General features: G+C 40.6%; 2 protein-coding genes across 18 annotated transcripts in view; one reads left to right on the forward strand and one right to left on the reverse strand.

Moving 5' to 3' along the window:
- CASK (calcium/calmodulin dependent serine protein kinase) overlaps positions 1 to 21,733 on the forward strand; it is a 350,110-nt gene that overhangs the window by 185,499 nt on the left and 142,878 nt on the right. The window lies entirely within an intron of this gene.
- On the reverse strand, positions 886 to 13,682 carry GPR82 (G protein-coupled receptor 82). 2 transcript variants are annotated; one of them, XR_014307256.1, is made up of 4 exons: positions 13,398 to 13,682; positions 5,585 to 5,714; positions 3,196 to 3,259; positions 886 to 3,057 (listed from the first exon to the last, which is right to left on the reverse strand). XR_014307256.1 is itself a non-coding variant. In XM_082717828.1 (3 exons), exon 3 carries the CDS (start codon positions 3,020 to 3,022, stop codon positions 2,012 to 2,014), a length of 1,011 nt encoding a protein of 336 aa, XP_082573954.1. In that variant the 5' UTR covers positions 3,023 to 3,057; positions 3,196 to 3,259; positions 5,585 to 5,716; the 3' UTR covers positions 1,906 to 2,011. The 2 variants fall into 2 exon arrangements, 1 of the variants encoding a protein (XP_082573954.1); XM_082717828.1 differs by lacking the exon at positions 13,398 to 13,682 and having other exon boundaries at positions 1,906 to 3,057; positions 5,585 to 5,716.

Genomic DNA, 21,733 nt, shown 5'->3' on the forward strand with positions numbered 1-21,733 from the left:
ATATCTTTTACTTAAAATTGTGGCAAGGCAAAGTGAGGTTTTTAATAATGATCTTTAGAGGAGGTATACATATAGACAGATACACACACACATCCATATATACATATGATGAGATTTAATACTGTATCACTTACGTAAAATGAAAGCAATGATTGGACACCTCTGCTTACAGCCAGCACTTAGGGAATCAACCTAGAGTTCTCAGGTCTGCCTTTGTGTCCGCAAATTAATCTGCCAGAGATCAAATCACTGCTATAAAAGAATAGATGTACCCTGTAAACATTTGAAGCCAACATGCATTTTTTTCATCTGTTTTTCTGAACATTTTCTTCTCTCAGTTAAGCATTGCACTAAAAGGGGGGGGGAATATTTCCTGTTTGTTTTCTATTCTTTTTTAATGAAAATTATGCAGATGTGTTAGAAAAACCTCTGTTGACATTGAACACATGGCTCTTGGGGAATCTGTACAAGTGTATTGTTTCTACATTTTTAATTCAGGAACAAAACATGCTATGAGATTAAAGGCTTGGAAGTGCTATGTGAACTTATTTTACACTTCTTTCTGAGCACCGAAGAAATGACCACGAAGTGAATAAATGAGTCTGAGCAGTCTCTGAGGAAGTAAGAGGTTACCATTAACATTTATTCAACTTCAGTTTCATTTAACTGTTTTTGTCTGGCTCTTATCTGAGCAGATAATGCAAGTACTGTGGGTGTAGAAATTGAAAGCTGAGTATAGCTCAGAGGGTGCTTATGATCTTTTTGGGAAAATAAAACACATGAAAAAATGTTTTTTTAATTAGACTGTGTATAGCACAGAGTATAGTTCCCATTGTTTATCTTGCTGACGAGACTACATGAAAGAAAGAAATGACCGAGAAATGCTTACTGTTTAAATATTTATTTAGGTACTGGAGAAAATTGAGGTGACTTATCTATGCACTTCAGGTTTTTCATCAGCAAATTGGCATCCTTTGTGGTGGTGATGATTAAAATACATGCAAAGCATATAAGCAGAGTGTCTGGCACATAGCAAAAGCTTAGTGAATGACAGCTACTCAGAATAGTAACATCATCTGATTTAATAATAGTACCTATGAATTACATAGTATTTTTCCATTCTGCAAATGATGAAATTAACACTTTAAGAGGTTAAGTAGTTTACTGAGAATTCTCTGGCTAAATAAGAGCTTCAGCTAGGATCGAACCCAGGGAATCTAACTCGAGACCAATCTCTCAACAACAACCCTTACTATTCATTCATTTATTTGCACAAAAATTAATTGGACATATATGCATGCCAGATACCATTTGTCATTAACTACATTATTTATATTGAATACAGAGGGAAATTTACAAGATGTGATGAAGATAGGCATGTAATGACATCATATTCGCTCTTTATTTTGACCAAACTTAATCCAAATATTCAAATATATTTATAAAAACACTGGCTTAATAAATATGGGAATCAATGAATATTGCTTCTCACAGTAACATAAGCAGATGATACAAGATAATGCCTTTATAAAACCTTGGATTTTTACAATCTGCTATTCATACATCCGGATAGGACTTGAGCAACATAATTTCTGATTCACTTTTTTTCTTTTACTCATTTTTAAAGTTACCAAAAAACACTACCCATAGATGAGCCCTTACACTGCAACTACTAGAAAGCAGAAAACCATTTGCTGCTTTATCCTGCAGTCATGACCTGTTGTGTTTTAAAGAAAAGCATACACAGTTGTGTTTAAAGAGAAGATGGTCTTTTGCTTTCATATGCAGTGAGATCCTTTTAATATGTTTGACTTTTGCCTCTGAGAGGCTCTGCCATCTCAACTTGCAGTATTAGTAGAGCTGTAAAATGAATTTTATGATTATTTCTAAAACCGAAGAGGTTTTCCTACTGCCTGCTTTCAAGCAAGCTGTGACCTGTTGATCATGTAGTTCAATATCCCTAGTAGCCATATAAACACTTTTCTGTTTGGTGGTGTTTTCTATTCAGAAGTCAACTATAGGCTTGTATATGTGGGGATTCCGATTTTGTAAAGAGATTATATAGTGTCTTTTTGAACGTTTTATCTAAAAAAAGAAATATGATGGGGTCTGTGCTACTTCTAGCTGATGCAAGACAGGTGAGGACATTTTTAATTTCAATTAAATAATTCAGTCGCTGACAGTTCTGATTTTGGTGTAGAACATAAAAAATGGGTTTAAAAATGCTGTATGGAAGGAAGCAAACTATTAGTAGAATCTGGATGACCAAAAGGTGCCTTTTCACAGAACTGTAAGTCAGATCTTTCTCCATAATGGATGTACAGGTCCTTATTTTTCTCAGATGGCTGACAAAAGAGTAATATGATGTTAGTACGACTAAAAAGGAAAATCCCATAAATGTGGTTCCAATGAGGCCCGCGGTCTGCGAGATCATGGCTCCTAGTTCCGTCTGCCGGTTATAGCACACGTTCTCCTCTCCTTCTGTAGCCTCTACAACTGAGTAGTATATGATAACTGGCATAATTATGCCTAGTACAACTCCCCATATGTAAACACACAGTTTTCTAGCAAAGTTGGGCTGGCGAAATTTTTTCAGTAAATGGCCATAAAATACTTTCTCGTAGCATGAAGTGGTCTCTTGTACTGAGTCCTTTTTCATTAAGGTAGCATAGCGGCTTATGGCAATCCAACTTAAAATTAAGAGGCTAACGAACATACTTACATGCATGGATAGAGTTCCCAAAAAATTGACCACTGTGCATTGTGCAGATCGATACTCCCATTGAGAACCTTTTAGGAAATAGATACCCATGAAAGGCATAGCACTGCACACAAGTAAGTTTGCAGTCACAAGATGTGCTAGGTAGATGTGCGTTGATGTTTTCTTGCCTATCTTTGTTAAAAATAGCCATTGAGAGAGAGAATTTCCAAAGAGACCAATGATGCAGAGGAAGGTGTAAATGATCGGCAAAGCCAGGGAAGAGATCCTGGATGGTTGAATACATGTTGAATTGTTGCTCATTTATATCAGATTTTCTTGGAATTTTGTCTCAGGAGCTAGAACAGAATTGCAGATATTTAATGTTAAAATTATAGATGGTATTTAAACTGAATAGTTTTTTAAAACCATTGGATGAAATAAAATAGTAATGTAAATGTATTGGGTAGAAAGAGAGGATATAGATGCTTTCTCACCTTTTCTAATCACGGTTGTCCAGTGGAACTACAAGTAAGACTTGATGGTGGACAGTACCTTTGTCTAAAAAATGAAATTTGATACAAATAGTTAAAGTCCTGAGATTTATCATTCTTTGATTTTTTTTTTTTTCCTAGAAAGGTAATTGAACTATTTTAAAGCACATGCAAGCAATACATACTGGCCAAAGGAAAGTGTTACAAAAGTATTTTGTGGCCACCCTACTACTTAAGACTTTTAATTACCACCTTAATAAATGCTTTTCAAAATGGCTTCTCTCCAGGATGAGGCTAAAGCACCCTCTGTAATCTAATACCCTTAGAATAGTGTCATTTTGCATTTCAGAAGTAAACTTAATTCTACACAAATACTCAGACAAGATCCTGAATCAAACAGAAGGCAAGTATAGTGACCAAGGATAGACATCAAAATCCCAAGGTCTTTACCAAGACATCAGAAATTTCCTATTTCAAATATTTAATGTTAAACTACCATACTTCAGTTTTTTAAAAAAGTTTACTTTAAATTCTGTGTCAAAACTGCAGTTGCTATGCTTGTTGGTTAGAGTGCCCTCATGTGTCTTTGTGTATAATTTTAGTACCTTGTGTTTTCAGAGAATATGATTTTTTTAGAAGACATTTTAATCACAGCATAAATACAGGCATGGTTTTTTGGTTTTTTATGTTTTATTTTTTGTTTTTAAGTTTATTTTTTTTTTTGTAATAATCTACACCCAACATGAGGCTCGAACCTAGGATCCCGAGATCAGGTGTCACGTGCTCTTCCGACTTAGTTAGCCAGGTGCCCCATGTCTTATTTTTAAATCTTTTTCTTTTATCTTTCTTGCATAAGATGGTACACCGGAAATGTTGAAGAGTCACATACAAACTCTCTTTCATTATTTTGTTCATTCCTTATTTCTTTCAGGTGTGAATTACAAGTTATTGGATTCAGGTCAAGTAAGAATCATGAGCTTTATTCAGAATGTGCCACATTTCTCTGTGTTTATCACCATAGCTTTCTAGGTACCACATTCTCTTTCATAAAAATTTAGAGTGGAGATTCTTTAAACCTTTTTTTAAATCACATTCGGTCTTTTGATAAAAACAAAAATGTTGCCATGGATCTACCTTCATATATGTCCCCAGCCCCTCTGAGCTCTTTCACTCTGCCCCTCTTCAGAGTCACAGTTTTAAGTTTTGCATCATGGATTACAGAAATAGGGAGGGGTTTTCCCCAAATATGCTGTTGGAATTTTTAAGTAATTTATTTTTTTGTTTTTTATTTTTTGAAATATTTTATTTATTTATTTGACAGACAGAGATCACAAGTAGGCAGAGAGGCAGGCAGAGAGAAAGGAAGGGAAGTAGGCTCCCCGCTGAGCAGGGAGCCTGATGCGGGGCTCCGGGGCTCCGGGGCAGGACCCTGAGATCATGACCTGAGCCGAAGGCAGAGGCTTTAACCCACTGAGCCACCCAGGTGCCCCTTAAGTAATTTTTTAAACCAAGCAATCCTTACACAAGGACTTTGAAAGCATGAGGGTCTGTACAGTGCCTCTAGCTTCCAGTATGGAGACCCTTTACTAATGTCTACCAGTTTCTATCATTTTATTTCTTTGCAATTTTTATTTAGAAAACAGTCCAGATGCTTCAGAGGGAGTATGTGTCTGAATGAAGTACAGCCCAGCAGATTGGAATCTGGTTGCAATTAGTGCACTGTCAGTTGTAAATATATAAAGCCTAATCCATACTGATTTAAAACCAGTCAGATAGAGAGTGAAATAAGCCAGTTATTTCCTGAGAACAATTGATTCAATCCAAGTAGATCTTTTTATAACAAATGGAGCTTCCAGGGTGCCTGGTGGCTCAGTCAGTTAAGTGTCTGCCTTCAGCTCAGGTCATGATCCTAGGGATTGAGCTCCACATCTGGCTCCTTGCTCAGTGGGGAGCCTGCTTCTCCCTCTGCCTCTGGCCCCGTGTGTGTTCTGTCTGTCTCTCTCTCTCTCTCTCTCTTCTCGGTCAAATAAATAAATAAAATCTTTTTTTTAAAAGGCAAGAAAGAAATGGAACTTCCTTTTATGGTTATAGTAAAGAAAAACACTGCCCTTGCCTTGTGTAGATAATGCGTTATATACTAAAATCTGAAAAGGTAATAGTGCTTCTGTATTCACAGATCGTATTCCCCTTGTTTCAAACTAGCCCACCTCAGACAGCATCTGCCGCTGCCTATTACTGTCACCTCGCTTTGCTATTTCACACTAGCAGATGTTTCCAAACAAAAAGGAGGGAAAAAGACTCTAATGATCAGCTATCAAAATTTAAACATTTTAGTCCTGTTAGAGTTTTTACAGAGTTAACTTTTAAGCTACAAGTAAGTGATCAGTCTTACCTGCACAAGTAGTTTACACCAATCAAGGCTCTGTTCAGGACAGGGATGCAAAATTTCAGACTTAAAATTCTCCGACCATCCAGTATCTTTCAGTTCTAGTCAGTGCGACCAGATTCTTGCATGACACCAACTACAGTGAGGGGAAAAAGGAAATTAAACAGTATTGAAGAAATTGAATAGTTATGGTAAATGTAGCAACTACCTCTCAAAAAAAAAACCCTCATTTCTCTATTTCTGTGGTGGGAGGAAGTTGGTGGACAATATATATATTGTACTTCCTTATGATTATTTTATGAACCAGCTCTACCTCAAGGAGCTTTATATTAACATGCTTGGCTGAAGTTAAGTTCAAAGGTTTAGTCCCCATAGCTAGTTTCATACATCACAGTGGTAGAGGGAACCACTTCATACTCACCCAAGAAAATATTAGTATAAACTTGTCTGTAAAATCACTTGTCGATAGTTCATTTGCAGTTCATCTTTATCAAGAATAAGAGGAAACAAACCCAAAATTTTCTTACCAGTAGCGGCTTACTGAAATCAGATATCACAGAGCTGGAATAGAACTTCATGATCATCTATGGATACAAACCCTTCATTTTAAGGATAAAGAAGTGAATGAGATCCAGGGCACCTGATCTGAGGGTGGCTCAGTCGGTTCAATGTCTGCCTTCTGTTCAGGTCATGATTTCAGGGTCCTGGGGTCGAGTCCCACATCAGGCTTCCTGCTTAGTGGGGAGTCTGCTTCCTCTGCCCCTCCCACCCACTAGTGCTTGCCCCCTCCTCCACAAAAATTATAGTCTTTTTTTTTTTTTTTTGAAAAGGCCAGAAGTGAGACCCAGTGTAGCACACTGTAGGTAAATACAGACTGCACTCGAGTTTGGGTCCCAACTAGGTTACCAAGTGAACTAACCCATTCTACTTCCAACTGCCCTCTGAGCCCCCATTCAGACTCAGATTAGTGTCCCTGGTTTAGAGCATTTCATAAAGGCTTTGGGGAATCCCAGAAAGTGCCAGAATCTGAAGACCAAATACTCCTCGGATATAATGAATAGTTACATCATGCTATAAAGCATCCAGTTTTATATATAGTATCGTGTAATGAGCCTACGAACTAGTAACTAACTGAAAGCTCAGGGTACAGCTGAGGAGCCAGACTTGCGTCACACACTACCCTCCCTTGTGTAGTGAAACCACCCGGAGGGAGTCAGAGAATGGGAACACAAATCTAATTTCATCAAACTTGAGCACTTCAGTTATCAGTGAATCTGCATTTAAAATTAATAGAAGGACCTTGCCATTTCTCATAACCCCCAATGTGTATCTTTTTTCGTGTTGATTGCTTAAGTCCTCCCTACTGTTTGCATAATTGTTCTCTGTAAAACAAAAGTGAGAACTACTTAAGTGGTTCTGCTGCTGTTCATCTTTGTCGTGCTTGCCATTATTTCATTAAGGACAGTGACTCGTCCAGGGTTGTATGGCCATGGACTGCACAGTAATTTGGCCTCTCTGGAATTCCTATTATTTTTACTTCATCAATTTCTCATGTCCCAGGAAGGAATTACTTAGAACAAAAACCGGTTTGAACTAATTTAGAGAAGAATGGAAGTGGAATGCTGTTTATAAGTGATTGAGAGATCATTTTAATATTACCACTTTGAGCCTTAAGCCCCTGTAGTCAAAAAAAGAGAGAGAGAGACCACTCTTGCCCTCCCCTACCTTTCCTCCATTGTCCCCAGACTCAGTAAATGACAGCATCACTTTCTCGTTATTCAAGTCAAAAACCTAGGAATTATCCTGCTTCCTCTCTTTCCTTCACATCTCATATCCAGTCAATTCCTGTAGCTTCTCCCACCACCACCAGTAGTAGCCACACTTAATGAAAGCTTATTATGTGCCAGGCATCCTGGTCTGTGTTTTGTCTTATTTCATCTTCACAATACACTGTGAAATAAATAGTACAAAATATATTCAATTTAAAGATGAGGAAAACAACTTCAGAAAGGTCACATAAATTGCCTAAGATCATGCAGCCATCTTTCCTCACAACATGATGAGTGGCTTACATACACACACACACACAGCAAGTGACTCAAAACAAGACCATAGGTGCAGTATCTTTTTTGTTTGTTTGTTTAATCTAGCCTCTGAAGTCAGCACTGTCACTTTTGCAGTATTTTCTTGGTCACACAGAGCCAGCAGTGATTCAATATGAAGAGGTAGATAGCAGGAGACGGTGATCATTGGGAGCCATCTTGGAAGCTGGCTACCACAAGATGTCAGTCAACCATTGGACTAGGGAAAAGTCAAAAGTACCTCTTAAAATGACTGTCAGGCAGCTGATCATTTATCAAGCAAGAATGCCTGGATTGGTGTACATTCTGTCATTTCTTCCTGTCTCTTGATTTTTAGTGCTCTGTTTTAAACAGTGCAGTTCATTTATTTTTTTAAAGATTTTATTTATTTATTTGACAGACAGAGATCACAAGTAGGCAGAGAGGCAGGCAGAGAGAGAGGAAGGGAAGCAGGCTCCCTGCTGAGTAGAGAGCTCAACGCAGGACTCAATCCCAGGACCCCAGGACTATAACCTGAGCCGAAGGCAGAGGCTTTAACCCACTGAGCCACCCAGGCGCCCCAGTGCAATTCATTTAATGAGTATTTATTGAAGTTCCTAGTATGTTTCTAGTGCTGTGTGGAAGTCACAGAAGTGTATTAGCCATAGGCTAACATAGGGTTTCCAGAAATTCAGGAGTGATTCCACAAGCAAGCCAAGAATTCAGATTAATAATGTGATGTGTGGGCGCACCTGGATGGCTCATTGGGTTAAGCCTCTGCCTTCGGCCCAGGATCTTGAGATCAAGCCCCACATCGGGCTCTCTGCTCTGCAGGGAGCCTGCTTCCCCCCCTCTCTCTGCCTACCTGTGATCTCTCTCTCTGTCAGATAAATAAATAAAATCTTTTAAAAAAATATAGTGTGATGTGTGATAGAGAAGATGCTCTACAAATTAGAAAGAGGAGAAAACAGTGAATCATAGTTGTTCTGGAAGGCCAAAGGAGCTAGAAGGAAAGGGAACACATTCTAAGCTATAATTCTGTGCTATGTAGGGACTGGGCAGAGTATTTTACATGTAAGAACTCGAACAATGGGTGGTAGAGGTTCCATTTCACATGGAAGGAAATTGAGTTTCAAAGAGGTTAAATTGTGTGCCCAAGGCAACACAACAAGTAAATGAACTTGAAAGCATATATTTTTTTTTCAATCTCTTCCTCTGCTGTTGAAAGCAGAAATTACTTGCCTTTCTCAGGGGTCAGTTAGTTGTACTCAGTAGTACTTATGGTAAGTAAACTGGGGTCAAGTTTTGAATACTTTTTACTTTGTTCAAACAGGGCTTCCCATCCTATGCTCTAAGGTAGCAGAATTGACCATGGGAAAAATCAAGTCCAATTTTCTAATCATTGAAAGCTTTGAACTTTAAGCTAAGTTCTATCTCCTCGATAGCAGTATGAATTCTTTTTGATTGAGGCAATTTTTGAATTCCTTAACTGAAATATAAGGAATTTTCTAATTTATGTTTTTCTAAGAACTACTACAATTGGTCAAAAAGCATAAATGTCAGAGCATACAAAATTAGCCAAAATACAACTTGTCAGGTGGAAATTTCAAGGATTACAAGTGCTGTGTACACGTGGCCCCTTGGACTTTTCTCACTCAAGCCACCAGTCTTTCTCTTTGGTTTCTCATTCATCTTTCCCATCCACACCCTCTGCAAGGTTCCGCTTCTGTTATCCAAGTGCAAATGCCCTTGTCCAACACTTCTAATTCTTTCCTACATCATCTGCCAAATGCTGATCCCCTGGGTGTTCTGCTCAGACCCTTATGATTTACTTCTCAAGGTGTTAGAGTAGTTCCCCCAGAATACAAGCCCTGCCTTGTGTTAAGTTTCCTGCTTTCGAGATACGCGCACACGCGTGTGTGTGTTTGTGTGTGTGTCAAGGGAATGTTTCACTCTGTTCCCAGAACCCATTTGGAGTCATTCAGTAAGAATGGTTCAGAGGGCAGGCAGGTGGTAATTTATTTTGACAGTCTGTGGTGAGCTGTATACAGCAAGGGTGCACGAGACTTCCCCTGACTTACAGGGATTATAGGGGTCAGGAGTAGGGTCCCTCATCACTTTCCATCAGAGCCAGAATGCAAAGGACACCTAAGACACATCACTCATACCTGCACCTCATTGCTCCAGCTACACAATTATTTTAGGCTGGTGTCCACACTAGATGTGGTTCGCCTTTTTGAGTACTCTTCCTGACCAGTCTGCAGTTCGGGCCATCGGGAGGCTGGTGTGCAGGCAGAGCAGATAGGCCTCACACAGTCTGTGTTAGAACAGCACATTCAAAAGATAAGTGGTTCTCCAAAAGGGGGGGCAGTGGAAGCCTTTTATCCAGTTCAGTGCACACCCGAGACAGTGGTCACCTTGAGGAGTGAAACACAGACCTTTGACTCAAAGCTGTGGTTTGTTCAAGGCTCGCTGAGCCCCCTGCTCCCTTCAGGATGTGGTGTCTAGCCACAGCCCCGTCCCCACGGCACCGCTCGCAGGCTCTTGCTGCTGCTCGAGCAGCTGTACTTCAGGCCGTCCCACCCTTAATCAGGGTTTTAAGAACTTCTACTAGGGAGAGCTGATTTCTCAGTATATCGTGGGAGTATCTCCCTCAAGAACTATTTTTAAAACAGCAGAAATTATAGTCCAGAGTTTGAAAGTTTATCATCGTGCAGAAAACTGATTAGCTCCATAAGGAAGGTCCACTGACAAAACATAGAGGGATCTACTAATCAAAGTTTCATTATGCTTCGCCTTTGGCTTTGTCTCTTCATATAGGTTTGTGTGCACCGGATAGACGTGGTCTTCTAGAATCGCATACCACAATAACACTGTAGCAGTCTCGGTGGCGGCCGTAAGAACTGGAATGCCCTCTGAGGCGGCAGAGGGAAGCAGATGGGAAATAGGTTTGGGGAAGGGAAGAAACTTCAGCATTGGATTAGATGAGGCAAAAATCTTTTTGAGGACAGTCAGATTTTGAATTTCAACATCTTTGAGTCAGTTAAGTTTAATTCATATCCTGCTTCAGAACCTACCATTTTTTTTTAAAGGTTCTTTGAAGGGCTCCTGGGTGGCTCAGTCGGTTAAGCATCTGACTTTGACTCAGGTCATGATTTGGGAGTCCTGGGGTTGAGCCCCACATTGGGATCCCTGCTCAGTGAGGACTCTGCTTCTCCGTCTGCCCCTCTCCCTGCTCTCTTTCTTTTGCTCTCTCTCTCTCAAACCTTTTTTAAAAAGGTTCTTTGAAAAGGAAAAAGTAGAAAATTTTCTGAAAATGAAACCTTTGATGATAGAATTCTAAAAATAAAAATAAAAATATTGCCCCAGGTACAAGATACATCCCTACACCTCTGCCCTGGGAAACAGCACATCAGACTGCAGTGAGATTTCGAGAACCAAAAAGGCATCCTATATCCGTTCCCTGGAACCCGCAGTGTCCCTTTCTTCCCAAGACCAAGGTTTCCTGGTCAGTTTATTACCAATCATTTCCTTCGGATATCTAGATACTGTTGTGTTGAGGTTAAGTCCCCTGCTCCATGTCCTTATTCAAGGGACAAAACAGGTATGTGAAGGGAAGACGAGGGGCAGTTAAGTACCTGTCTTACTGCCTGTATCTGAGTGTCTGGGTTGATTTTCTCTTAAGAGCCCCAAGCACTGAAGTAACAAGCTTGCCTGAGAACCACGTTTATTAGGAAGCTTATAAATGGCAGCTACTGAAGTGCTTCCTATATATATTCGATCGGTTTTTAAACCATCTCTGAGCTAAATGCCATCCTGACTACCAGTTTCTAGATGAGATTTAGGCCCACAGAAGAGAAATAACTTGCCGCTGCTAGTAGAACTGCCATAGTGTAGGGCTTAGAACTGGACCCAGGCAGTGTGACTTCAGAGCCCATATTCTTGGCTGCTGCCAGAGTCTGGTTGATGGTGTTGGGTAAGGTGACCCAGTATCCCCAGTGACCAAAAACATATCTCACTTATATACCTGTCTGCAGTTTTCAGTCTGGAAGTTTATGAACTCCTGCCATCTCCCCATTGTAGAGGTGCCTTTTTCCATCCGTAGCTGGTAAGTAATCAGAGGGTTCTATTTTGAGACTATGTATTGTTTCCCTTTCAGTCCATTGATTTTAGCAGTCACGGATGATCCTCACCTAAGTCAGTTCTTGCGCTGATGGACGCAGATAAATTAGATTTGAAGTGGTCACTTGAAGGCGGCACTCTAAACAAGTCTTGGTGTTGAGATCATTCTCAAATAGTGCCATCTGTGGCATAGCTTCTAATATTACCAGATTTTCTCTTCTTCCCTGTCCTCCATCAAAAACCAGCCTAAAATATGCTGTTTTAATAAACAACGTAAAGCATTGAGGCCAGGAAACCTAAGTCCTACGGAGTGACGACCTCTGGAAATAGCTGGTAGAGAAAACTGGAAAAGAGAAAAACCGCCGCAGTTTGGTGTTCGCTGCAAAGTCTGCAGCTCGTTCTTTTGGCAGCGCTGTGGCCAGCAGAGGGCAGTGTATTACCAGCCCTGGGTAAACCTCTCCCAATGAAAGGCTGAAGTAGAAGCAGACGGCGTTGCTCTGTTTTCCAGCCAGAAACTTAAAACCATTTAAAAGTTGTGTGTTTTTTTTTTTAAGTTCTAACAGAATGATAAACGTCATTATTTAACTAGCTGAAAAACACTTTAAACGTGAGAGAGTAACAGTAATTGTGTGGGCGAGGATTCCTTTCACAATTTCACCCCGATTTCCTTAACGATTTCATCCTAAAGATGAAAAGCCAGTACCAGTCATCTGCCTTTAACAGGATATGTCCTCTGGGGACTTTTTGGTTTTGTACCAGCGATTATCACAAGAGTTGCCTTTGTAAAACACAACTACAATCACCTGAGCAGTAAAAAAGAAAGTCTGACATTTTAGTATGTGAAAGTTGTAGTCATTTCTTCTAGTTTTATTTAGCTTTTCTCCTAATCACAGTGATTCAAGGACATAATTTCAAAAGTCAAAGAATACTGAAAGGCTTGTAGTGAAAACTTGCCTATTCATAAATGTGATTTAAAGCCTATATCAGCTAATGAAGACAGTAGAGTCCCTGTTGTGTCCCCTTTAGTCCTTCCTCAGACTCCGAAGATCCTTTCACTTAAGAAACCCCCTAAACTGTTGCCTCGTTATTCCCTTCTTTCCATCAGTGGGGAGCATATGTTTGTTGTTATCTCGGAGAACACATGGTTGGTTTAAATCTTTAATAACCCTGGCGCGCCTGGATGGCTCAGCAGGTTAAAGCCTCTGCCTTCGGCTCAGGTCATGATCCCAGGGTCCTGGGATCGAGCCCCACATCGGGCTCTCTGCTCAGCAGGGAACATGCTTCCCCCCTCTCTCTCTGCCTGCCTTTCTGCCTACTTGTGATCTCTGTCAAATAGATAAATCTTTAATAACCCTGACATTCCCCACCCTGCAGTGGTTTGGAAAATAGTTGTCTCTTTCTCTCTTCCTCTCACACACAGCTTTCAAGTAAAAGAATTCAAGGCGTTGTCTCTCTTGTTAGTGAAATCGCTCACTATGTATTCATTGTTGCCTTTTTAGAAATAGTACGCACACTTTTTGTTTATATTTTATGTGCATCATTTATCTCTTGACACCCCCAGACTTGGTGGCTTAGGACAGCTCTCAATTCTGCAATTTGTTCTGGGCTCAGCTGGGCAGTTCTTCTGTCATTCTTACCTGGGATCATCTGTGCAGCTATGTAGCTTCTAGTCATCTGGCAGCATAGCTGAGACTGGGTAGTCCAAGATGGCCTCACTCTTGTGTCTGGAGCCCCAGCTGGGATGGTTATGCAGGCCGAGCGTCTGTTTCCATGTGATCTTTTTATTGGCTTTATTTCTAATGTGATGGTCTCGGCTTCTGAGAGGGCAAAACTGGAAGCTGCAAGGCCTCTGAAGGTTTTGCTCAAATGTCCTGCAATGTCCACCACCTTTTATCAGTCAGAGCAAGTCACATATCTGCCCAGATTCAAGAGGTGGGCAAAAGACTCCACCTCTGAATGGGAGGAGCTGTGGAGAATTTTAATCTACCACATTTTTTAATGTGCTTGCAGTGGTAACGTTTTAACTAATTTTCTATATCTTTCCCTGGAAGTGCCTTTGCATTGGCTCTTTCCTTGGGGATTAATATAGTATGTGTACCTGGGAGTTCATGGCTTCTTGGGCAATATTTCAAAAAAGAAAAGTTGAGTTTACTTTGTGAGAGCTGCCCACTCTGTCCCACTTGGGTCCTGGAGCTGTTGTTTTGTTTTGATTATTTCTTATATTACGAAGTGCATCAAAAGTATCGTGAATCTGGGCACCTGGGTGGCTCAGTTGGTTAAGCAACTGCCTTCCACTCAGGTCATGATCCCAGAGTCCCAGGATCAAGTCCCACATCAGGCTCCCAGCTCCAAGGGGAGTCTGCTTCTCCCTCTGACCTTTTCCCCTCTCATGCTCTCTCTCACTGTCTCTCTCTCAAATAAATAAATAAAATCTTTTTTTTTTAAGTATCTGTTTCCAGAATAGATTCTAGCTTTTTAGTAAGACTAGAAGAAAAGTCTGTTTCTGCTAGTGTGATCCTGAAAGCTGGATAAATTCATTGACTTCTCCAATACTAAAGCCTAGAAGGACGTGGAATGACAATTAGTCTAGCTCACCCTTTGGTAGCTCCCCACCACCACCACCACCAGCATGCTGGTTTGTACTCACTACTCAAGATTTCTTTATTTGCAAGATCATAAATGGAAACTATCAGAGCATGAGACCCACATTCACTTACTTAGCTGATTCCTTGCACTAGTTGCCACATATATTTGGACCTCTGCAACCGTCCCCAACACGAGCTGACCTGTGTGTTCCAATGTTTTTCAAGACTAACTGGCCACAAAGGGGAACTGAATATGAACATGCATGCAAACCTCATCAGTTCCCTTTGCAACCAGCTGAAAGTTGTTTTTAATATAGAGGAAACAGTGTTTTTCTTGTGAGTATAAACAATTTACGGCATTTCTGCTTCTGACAGGTCAGGGGACATACAAGAGAACACCGCACTAAATTGTGAGAAAGGCACTTTAAAGAGAAAGTAGGAAAACAGCAAAAGTTGAATTGAGGAAGAGAAAGAGGTGCTGCTGTGTACAGGAAAGGAACAAAGCAGAGGTGGGAGACTGGGTACTAGAAAGTCTTAATAAGTAATAGAACACGAGAAGAGGCAGGAACTGTAGAAAGGAAATGTCTGTAACAGGAAAGGGCCTGTAGCAGCACTTCCAGTGGTATTAATGGAAGGCATTAAAATCTCTTGGCCCAGAAGTTTGCCATTGGATAAAATTGGAAAATATAACCCATTAGAGTGATTACTATTCCCACATGAGTTTATGCTACTGAGCCAGGTTTAGTGCCTTGTTGCCATTTCAGAATGCAGTGTGGTGACCCAGTTAGCCGCTCTGATTACTGAGCAAAACCAGGGGTCTATAAGAAAGCATAGAGACCTAAGCACCTAACATGAATGTCACAAAGCTCCTAAAAGCAATCTCTCTAGCAATAAAAATGCCTACTACGTGCTGAGCAAGAGACACAGGTCAAATTCACCACAAAAGAAGAATGAGGGAAACTGCTTGGGGACCGCCAACCATACATCAAGCAGCAGCCCCCAGACGTGCCCTGAGTTGCCCTGAGGGCATTACTGTTTTAGTATCTGAAGGCACAGCTGAACTGCAGGTGGCCCCTACTTGCCAGCCGCTGATGCAGTGAATGTTCCGCAAGATCCAAAATTTCTATTAACAGGATCTAAAGAACATCTCATCCAAACTTTATTAAATGCTGAAAATACTTGGCTACCTTCCCAGCCTGCTGGGGATCCATACTATATTGAAGTGCTTCGATTAGCAAGTAAGTCACCAGCTCTCTATTTCATTTGAGATCTGTAATTATTAGACCCCCTCTCTCATGATCTGGTGAGATGTGCCTCTTGCAACTCCCATCCTTCACCGATCCTTTCAGCTTGCTCTCTGGAACTACACACACACATTTTTGCTATAATATCTTTCCTTCTGTCTTTTGCTGTAAGGCTACGTAATCTCATTCTCCCAACTCTTTTCCTGGTATCCTGCAAGGTACCCTCACTGTCCTCTTCTGCTTATTCAACTTCCAGAGCATGGCTCTGATGAGCCCATGATCGGTCTGTTACTGCTCTTGTCCTGGGCAGTGCTCTTATTCATGAAAGCTGAAGTTGAATTACCCTTCGTGAGTTACTCCCCACCTCCCTCCCACCTCGCTTGCTTCCAGACCAGCTTCCACTGCCTCTCTTCCTAGTTCCAATGTTTACCTTCAGCTTATGGCCATTCCATTTTGACATTTGAGTATTTGGATAACATATATTGAATGTTTCTTCCTGGCCAGGTATATATTTATTAGCTTGTTTAGTCCTCATAACAACACTATGAGTTAGGTACTCCTAACTCTTTTATTAAATAATCTCTCAGTAGAAGGAAGTAAGGAAAAACAGGAGAAGGCATTTTCTCATAGAAAAAAAAAAAGTAGAAGGAAGAGTAGAAGGAAGCAATTTCTCAGTAGAAGGAAGAGAGCTTGTCCAAGGTTATATAGTAAGTGGTAGAGCCAGACACTGAACTCGGGCAAGGGCTGCCCTTCTAACCTGGCTGGTACGCTGACTCTCAGTTCTGTTATTTAATAATGTTTACTGTCATTGGGCCAAGAAGACCTATTGGATCCAGCCCACCATGATCCCCACTATGGCCTAACTGTGATGGGAGGGAGATACTGTTCCAATGCTCAAGACTCTTTTCCTGGTCCAAGAGATGTTCTGTGCTTTCAAATCATCTGCACGTCTGTTCTTAGGTGTTTGAATTTTGTAGTATAAGGAAACATTTCTGTGTTCTCAGGGAATGTCTCATCTGGACTCCATTTATGAAATGCCAAGCTAATCATAATTCTCTCTGCAAACTCTTTAGCATGGTCTTTTAGAGCTGTATATCAAAAGGCCAGGGTTTATCTACATTTTTTCCTAGAAAGTTTCTTTAAAGCGAAAGAGAAAACATCTTACTTTGTGGTGTCTGGCAAAAGAAACCATAAGGAAAGGAGAAAGCAAGGCCCACACTGATAGAAGTTATTAACAACCCATAAAAACACCAAAAGATTAGTATCCAGAATATGTGGTATTTCAACAGTTTGAAAGAAATGAGTAAAGAAGCAGCAACTAATTAAGGGGGAACGGAGTGGGGGGAGAGGTCCCCATACAAACAGGCCATTTACCCAAGAAGAAACCTGAATGGGGCAGGGGGGACAAAACATGAGCCAATGCTCCATTTCAATTGTAATCAGGGAAGCACAAATTAAAGCCACAGGGAGATGCCATTCACACCTACTAGATGGACTAAAGTTAGTAAAAATGACAAAACCAAGTATTGGGAAACAACTCATGTCTCACTAGACTCATGTCCCGAGTCCTGTCTCTCACTAGTTGGGAGAAGTATATACATCGATAAAATCACTTTGGAGAGCAGTTTGTCACAACAGAGATCAGTTGCGAATGTGCATACCCTATGAGCAAGCATTTCTTCTTCTAGGAGTCAGCCATGGAGAAATTTCACGCATGTGCCCAGGGCATACAGGAGACCATGGTTTCTAATAGTAAAAAAGTGGAAACCACCTAAGGGCCCACTGTCAGGTGAAATGGAGAATTGAGCTATTTTTTGTTCCCACAGTGAAACCCTGTGTATCAGTGTAGTGAGTGAGGAGACTTACATATATCAGCACAAACAGAAGTTGAGTGAAAAAGTTACAAAAGGGTACAGTAGTAAGATATTCATTGTGTCCGTTTTAAAAAACAAAAACTAATACCTATCGTTATATATAGCTGTGTTATAAAAGAAGAAAAATGCACATCAGCATGACAATACTAACTTGGGGAAAGAGGATACCTCAGGATGAGCTTTAGTGAAGCTAGCTTTGGGGGTTATGTCTGGGTACAAGAGAACAGTGAAGCAAATAGGGCCAAAAGTTAACATCTGTTCAGTTTGGGTGATGGGTGCTTGCTGCTCGCTATGTTGTGTCTTCCCCCTTTTTTGGGTGGTTTAAATGTTTTAGAACTAAAGAAAGATGATACGTGGAATGAACCCACCAGAACAGAACTGTGTAGAAGTTGACTATGGACCCTTCAGTAACTGTATGACTTCCTAAAGCAAAAAGAGATTCTCTGCCTCATCCACACCTGTACTCAAACCATAATTAGAAAGTTCTTCCAGATCTCATCTTAGGATGGTTCTTGATGCCTTTCTTTGGCTAGAAGCAAAATTAAGGGTGAGTGCCCTAAACCTTTATTCGAGACCCCCCCCCCAGTTCCACCTGTAGGCTCTTGTACTAGAATACTGTCCGTGTTTCAGGCAGGGCTTTCCCAGAGTGGGCAAATGTGCCACAGCTAGAGAACCAGCCTTTAAGATGTTGGCTTTTTGACTGCACACAATTTGGATGAGTGGTAAACAGATTTTTTTGTCCCAAATACATGTTATTACCAATTTTGGGTTTTGGGTTTTTGTTTTTTGTTTTTTTTAAGACATCTCAGTAGTTAACCATGGGCTTGGGCAGACGGAAATGAAAACAAAAAGCATTATCTTAGCAGAGTCAGTTTCCGTAGAGTCAAAGCCTACTAACTCACATCCCCTATAAAAAAGGCAGTTCTCCTGACACCACTTGCAGTGTAGTTTAAGTGACGATCATGTGTGTCCAGCGCCTAGCAGCGTAAAAGGTACATACAAATAACTCCAACTTTGCTGCTCATTTTCTTGCATGTGAACTTGAAAGGGGGGAAATAAGAGGCATAGCAGAAGTTTAGGACAAACCTAGCACTTCCTTTCCAGCTCTGAGTCTGTTACCATCCCCCAGCCAGCGCTGGTGTCTGTCTGCAAACCAGACTGAACCGACGTACTGCCGCAGCCACATACCGTTGTGTGTGCTCACCAGGGCCGCGTCGCTGTGAAAAAAGACGTGGCCTCAGCCAGCGTGAGAGCATGCCTTAGTTTCTGTCTCAGCTGACACAATTCCGATTACATTCTGGGTTTTGAATACTTTATTCTGATGAAAAAATAGAAGTTTCTTGGCAAGTTATGGTGTCTGTTGGTACCTGACCTAAAAAGCTCTCCTTGTTAGATGTCACAACTGTTGTGAACGTTCTTGCCACTCTGAGCTTTTGCGTTTATGTTTGTGGTTTTTGACCAAAAAATAAGCTATGCATTCTCCCTATGATTTCTGCTGTTTGATTAATAGGAAGTTCTTTCCCAATCACTTATTTTTAAATCTTTTCATGGTTCCATTATTTACATGCAACAATCTATATATAATCTTAATAATGTTTTGTGTGTGACATGAGGTAAGGCTATAAACTGACTTTTTGATTAATAAGCATGGCACTTTTTATTAATCCATCCCTTCCTTCCCCTAGGCTTTTTGTGATATCTCCCTTTATTTGCAGTGGTTCTTTCTGAGGGAGGAAAGTGTGTTGCAGTCACTCAGAAAACTTTTCAAAAATTCACTTAACACCACTTTGCAAGATTCTGGCACATCTTGAGCAACAGAATCTTAGGTTTCCCTCTGATCATTCCTGCCCCTACTCTTTTGAGAGGCGTTAATTACGTTATATAATCTTCTCCTGTATCATTGAGGGCCTGCTTAGAGATGTGTATTCTGTTCCAGTGATAAGCTTATCCTTGTATCTGGTGCACAGAGTTCTCCTTATTGAAAGATAAGAATATACATTAATATCTGGTAAAATAAGTCTCCATTCATATTTCAAAAACCTAGGGCATCTGGGTGGCTCAGTTGGTTAAATGTCTGCCTTCACCTCAGGTAATGATCTTGGGGTCCTGGGCCCACATCCGGCTCCCTGCTTAGTCGGGAGCCTGTTTCTCCCAATCCCTCTGCCCTCATCCTCGCTGATGTGTCCTCTCTCTTTCTCTCTCTCTCTCTCTCTCTCACACACACACACACACACAAATAAATAAATAAAATCTTTTTTAAAAAACCTTAAAAATAGCCTGGTAATATGTTTCTGCAAAATCCAGGTTGCCTGCTAGGAGAACTCCATTTCATGCTGTTTTCTCTTGTGAATAACTTTCAGTAAGGCTTTGCTTCAAAGGGTTGTAATTTTATTAGTTCTACTTTTATACTGGCAGGACTGAAGAATCCATTTTAAAAAGAAGTTGAAAATAAAACCTTCTGGACTTGAATAAAATTTCCTTTTTCTAGTGACCTGATCAAAGAAGTTGAAAATAAAACCTTCTGGACTTGAACAAAATTTCTTTTTTCTAGTGATCTGATCTTAGAAAGTTAACCATCATCAAACCCAGCTCTGCTGGGTTTTCCAAAACGAATAGCAGTACTCAGCATTGGGTATCTGTCTGGCAGCCAGGCATTTTATTTTGCCCTTGTTTAGTTTTGCATATGTTAGATGCTATTTAGAAACTTGTTCTGAGTATCTTTTGCAAGGTGAGGATATATGTATACTGGGGAATTACCTTTTTCTGCATGCTTCTAGAACTAAACATTGGATTGGGGGATGTAGGGACAAGTGTTTGCTGCTTGAAAACACTAACGCTTAGTAAGAAATTAAAGATTATATATAATAAATAGCTTTAAATTTTGTAAGTCAGTATCATGTTAAAAATATACAAACATGGGGTGCCTGAGTGGCTCAGTGGGTTAAGCCTCTGCCTTAAGCTCAGGTCATGATCCCAGGACCCTAGGATTGAGCCCCACATGGGGCTCTCTGCCCAGCAGGGTGCCTCCTTCCCCCTTCCCCCTCTGGCTACTTCTCTGCCTACTTGTGATCTCTCTCTGTCAAATAAATATATATGTAATCTAAAAAAAAATGTACAAACATTTGCAGGATTCAGGTTACTCTAAGACTTCATTAGTGAAACTTCTGTCAATAAATAAAATCCATTATAAACTTAAGCTCAGATTGACTTTTATCAAAATTTATTTTACCACAATTATTATACCAAGAATTAACTCAGTGTGCTTTTTAATTTTTTTTTTAAAGAATGCCATTGTGTGGGTCACCTGGGTGGCTCAGTCAATTAAGCATCTCTTTTTTTTTTTTTTTTTAAGATTTTATTTATTTATTTATTTGTCAGAGAGAGAGAGAGAGGGTGGGAGAGCTGAAGCTGGGGGAGCAGCAGGCAGAAAGAGAAGCAGCCTCACCAGTGAGCAGGGAGCCTGACACAGGACTTGATCCCAGGACCCCGGGATCACGACCTGAGCTGAAGGCAGATGCCCAGTCAGCTGAGCCACCCAGAACATCCCAAGCATCTGACTCTTGGATTTCCACTCAGGTCATGATCTCATGATTGTGGGATCTGCCTGTGTCAGGGTCCATGCTCAGTAGGGAGTCTGCGTGAGAACTCTTTCCCTCTCCCTCTGCCCCTCCCCTTCCCCCCACCACATGGGCGACGCATGCAATGTAATCTAACCATTCAAGCTGTTAGGTTTATAGTAGAGACACGTAGGGATATAAATTGTTTACCAACAATATAAAATTTTTTTTTTTACCTTTGAGAACACGAGAGAAAATTAGTGTTGCCATATTTTAAGATTTTATTTATTCATTTGAGAGAGAGTGAGAGCATGAGAGGGGAGAAGCAGACTCCCTGTGGAGCAGGAAGCCCAATGTGGGACTCAATCCCGGGACTCCAGGATCATGACCTGAGCCAAAGGCAGTTGCTTAACCAACTGAGCTACCCAGGCACCCAGTTTTGTCGCATTTTAAAACCATACAAACAGAAATGCTAAATTTCAGTTTGGTGGTATTGGCTAACATTGTCAGAGCAAAGTAATGTAAATTTTTTCTAAGCTGCTAATTTTTCTGCAAATTTCCATTTTTATTCTCAAATATTTCTTGTTTTTTTTTTTTAAATATAATTCTGCTTTGACCTGTTCCTTATTCAGTCAGTCACGTGCACTCACTGATACACGGTCGCACAGTAATTATATACAAACCGAGTCTCATTAAAATAAATTCAACCCTAA

Source organism: Mustela nivalis (genome assembly GCF_964662115.1).
Source record: "Mustela nivalis genome assembly, chromosome: X".
Taxonomy (NCBI): Eukaryota; Metazoa; Chordata; class Mammalia; order Carnivora; family Mustelidae; genus Mustela; species Mustela nivalis.

Excerpts from the sequence above, each read along its gene's own strand:
- GPR82 (XM_082717828.1), bottom strand. The coding sequence starts at position 3,022 with ATGAGCAACAATTCAACATGTATTCAACCATCCAGGATCTCTTCCCTG.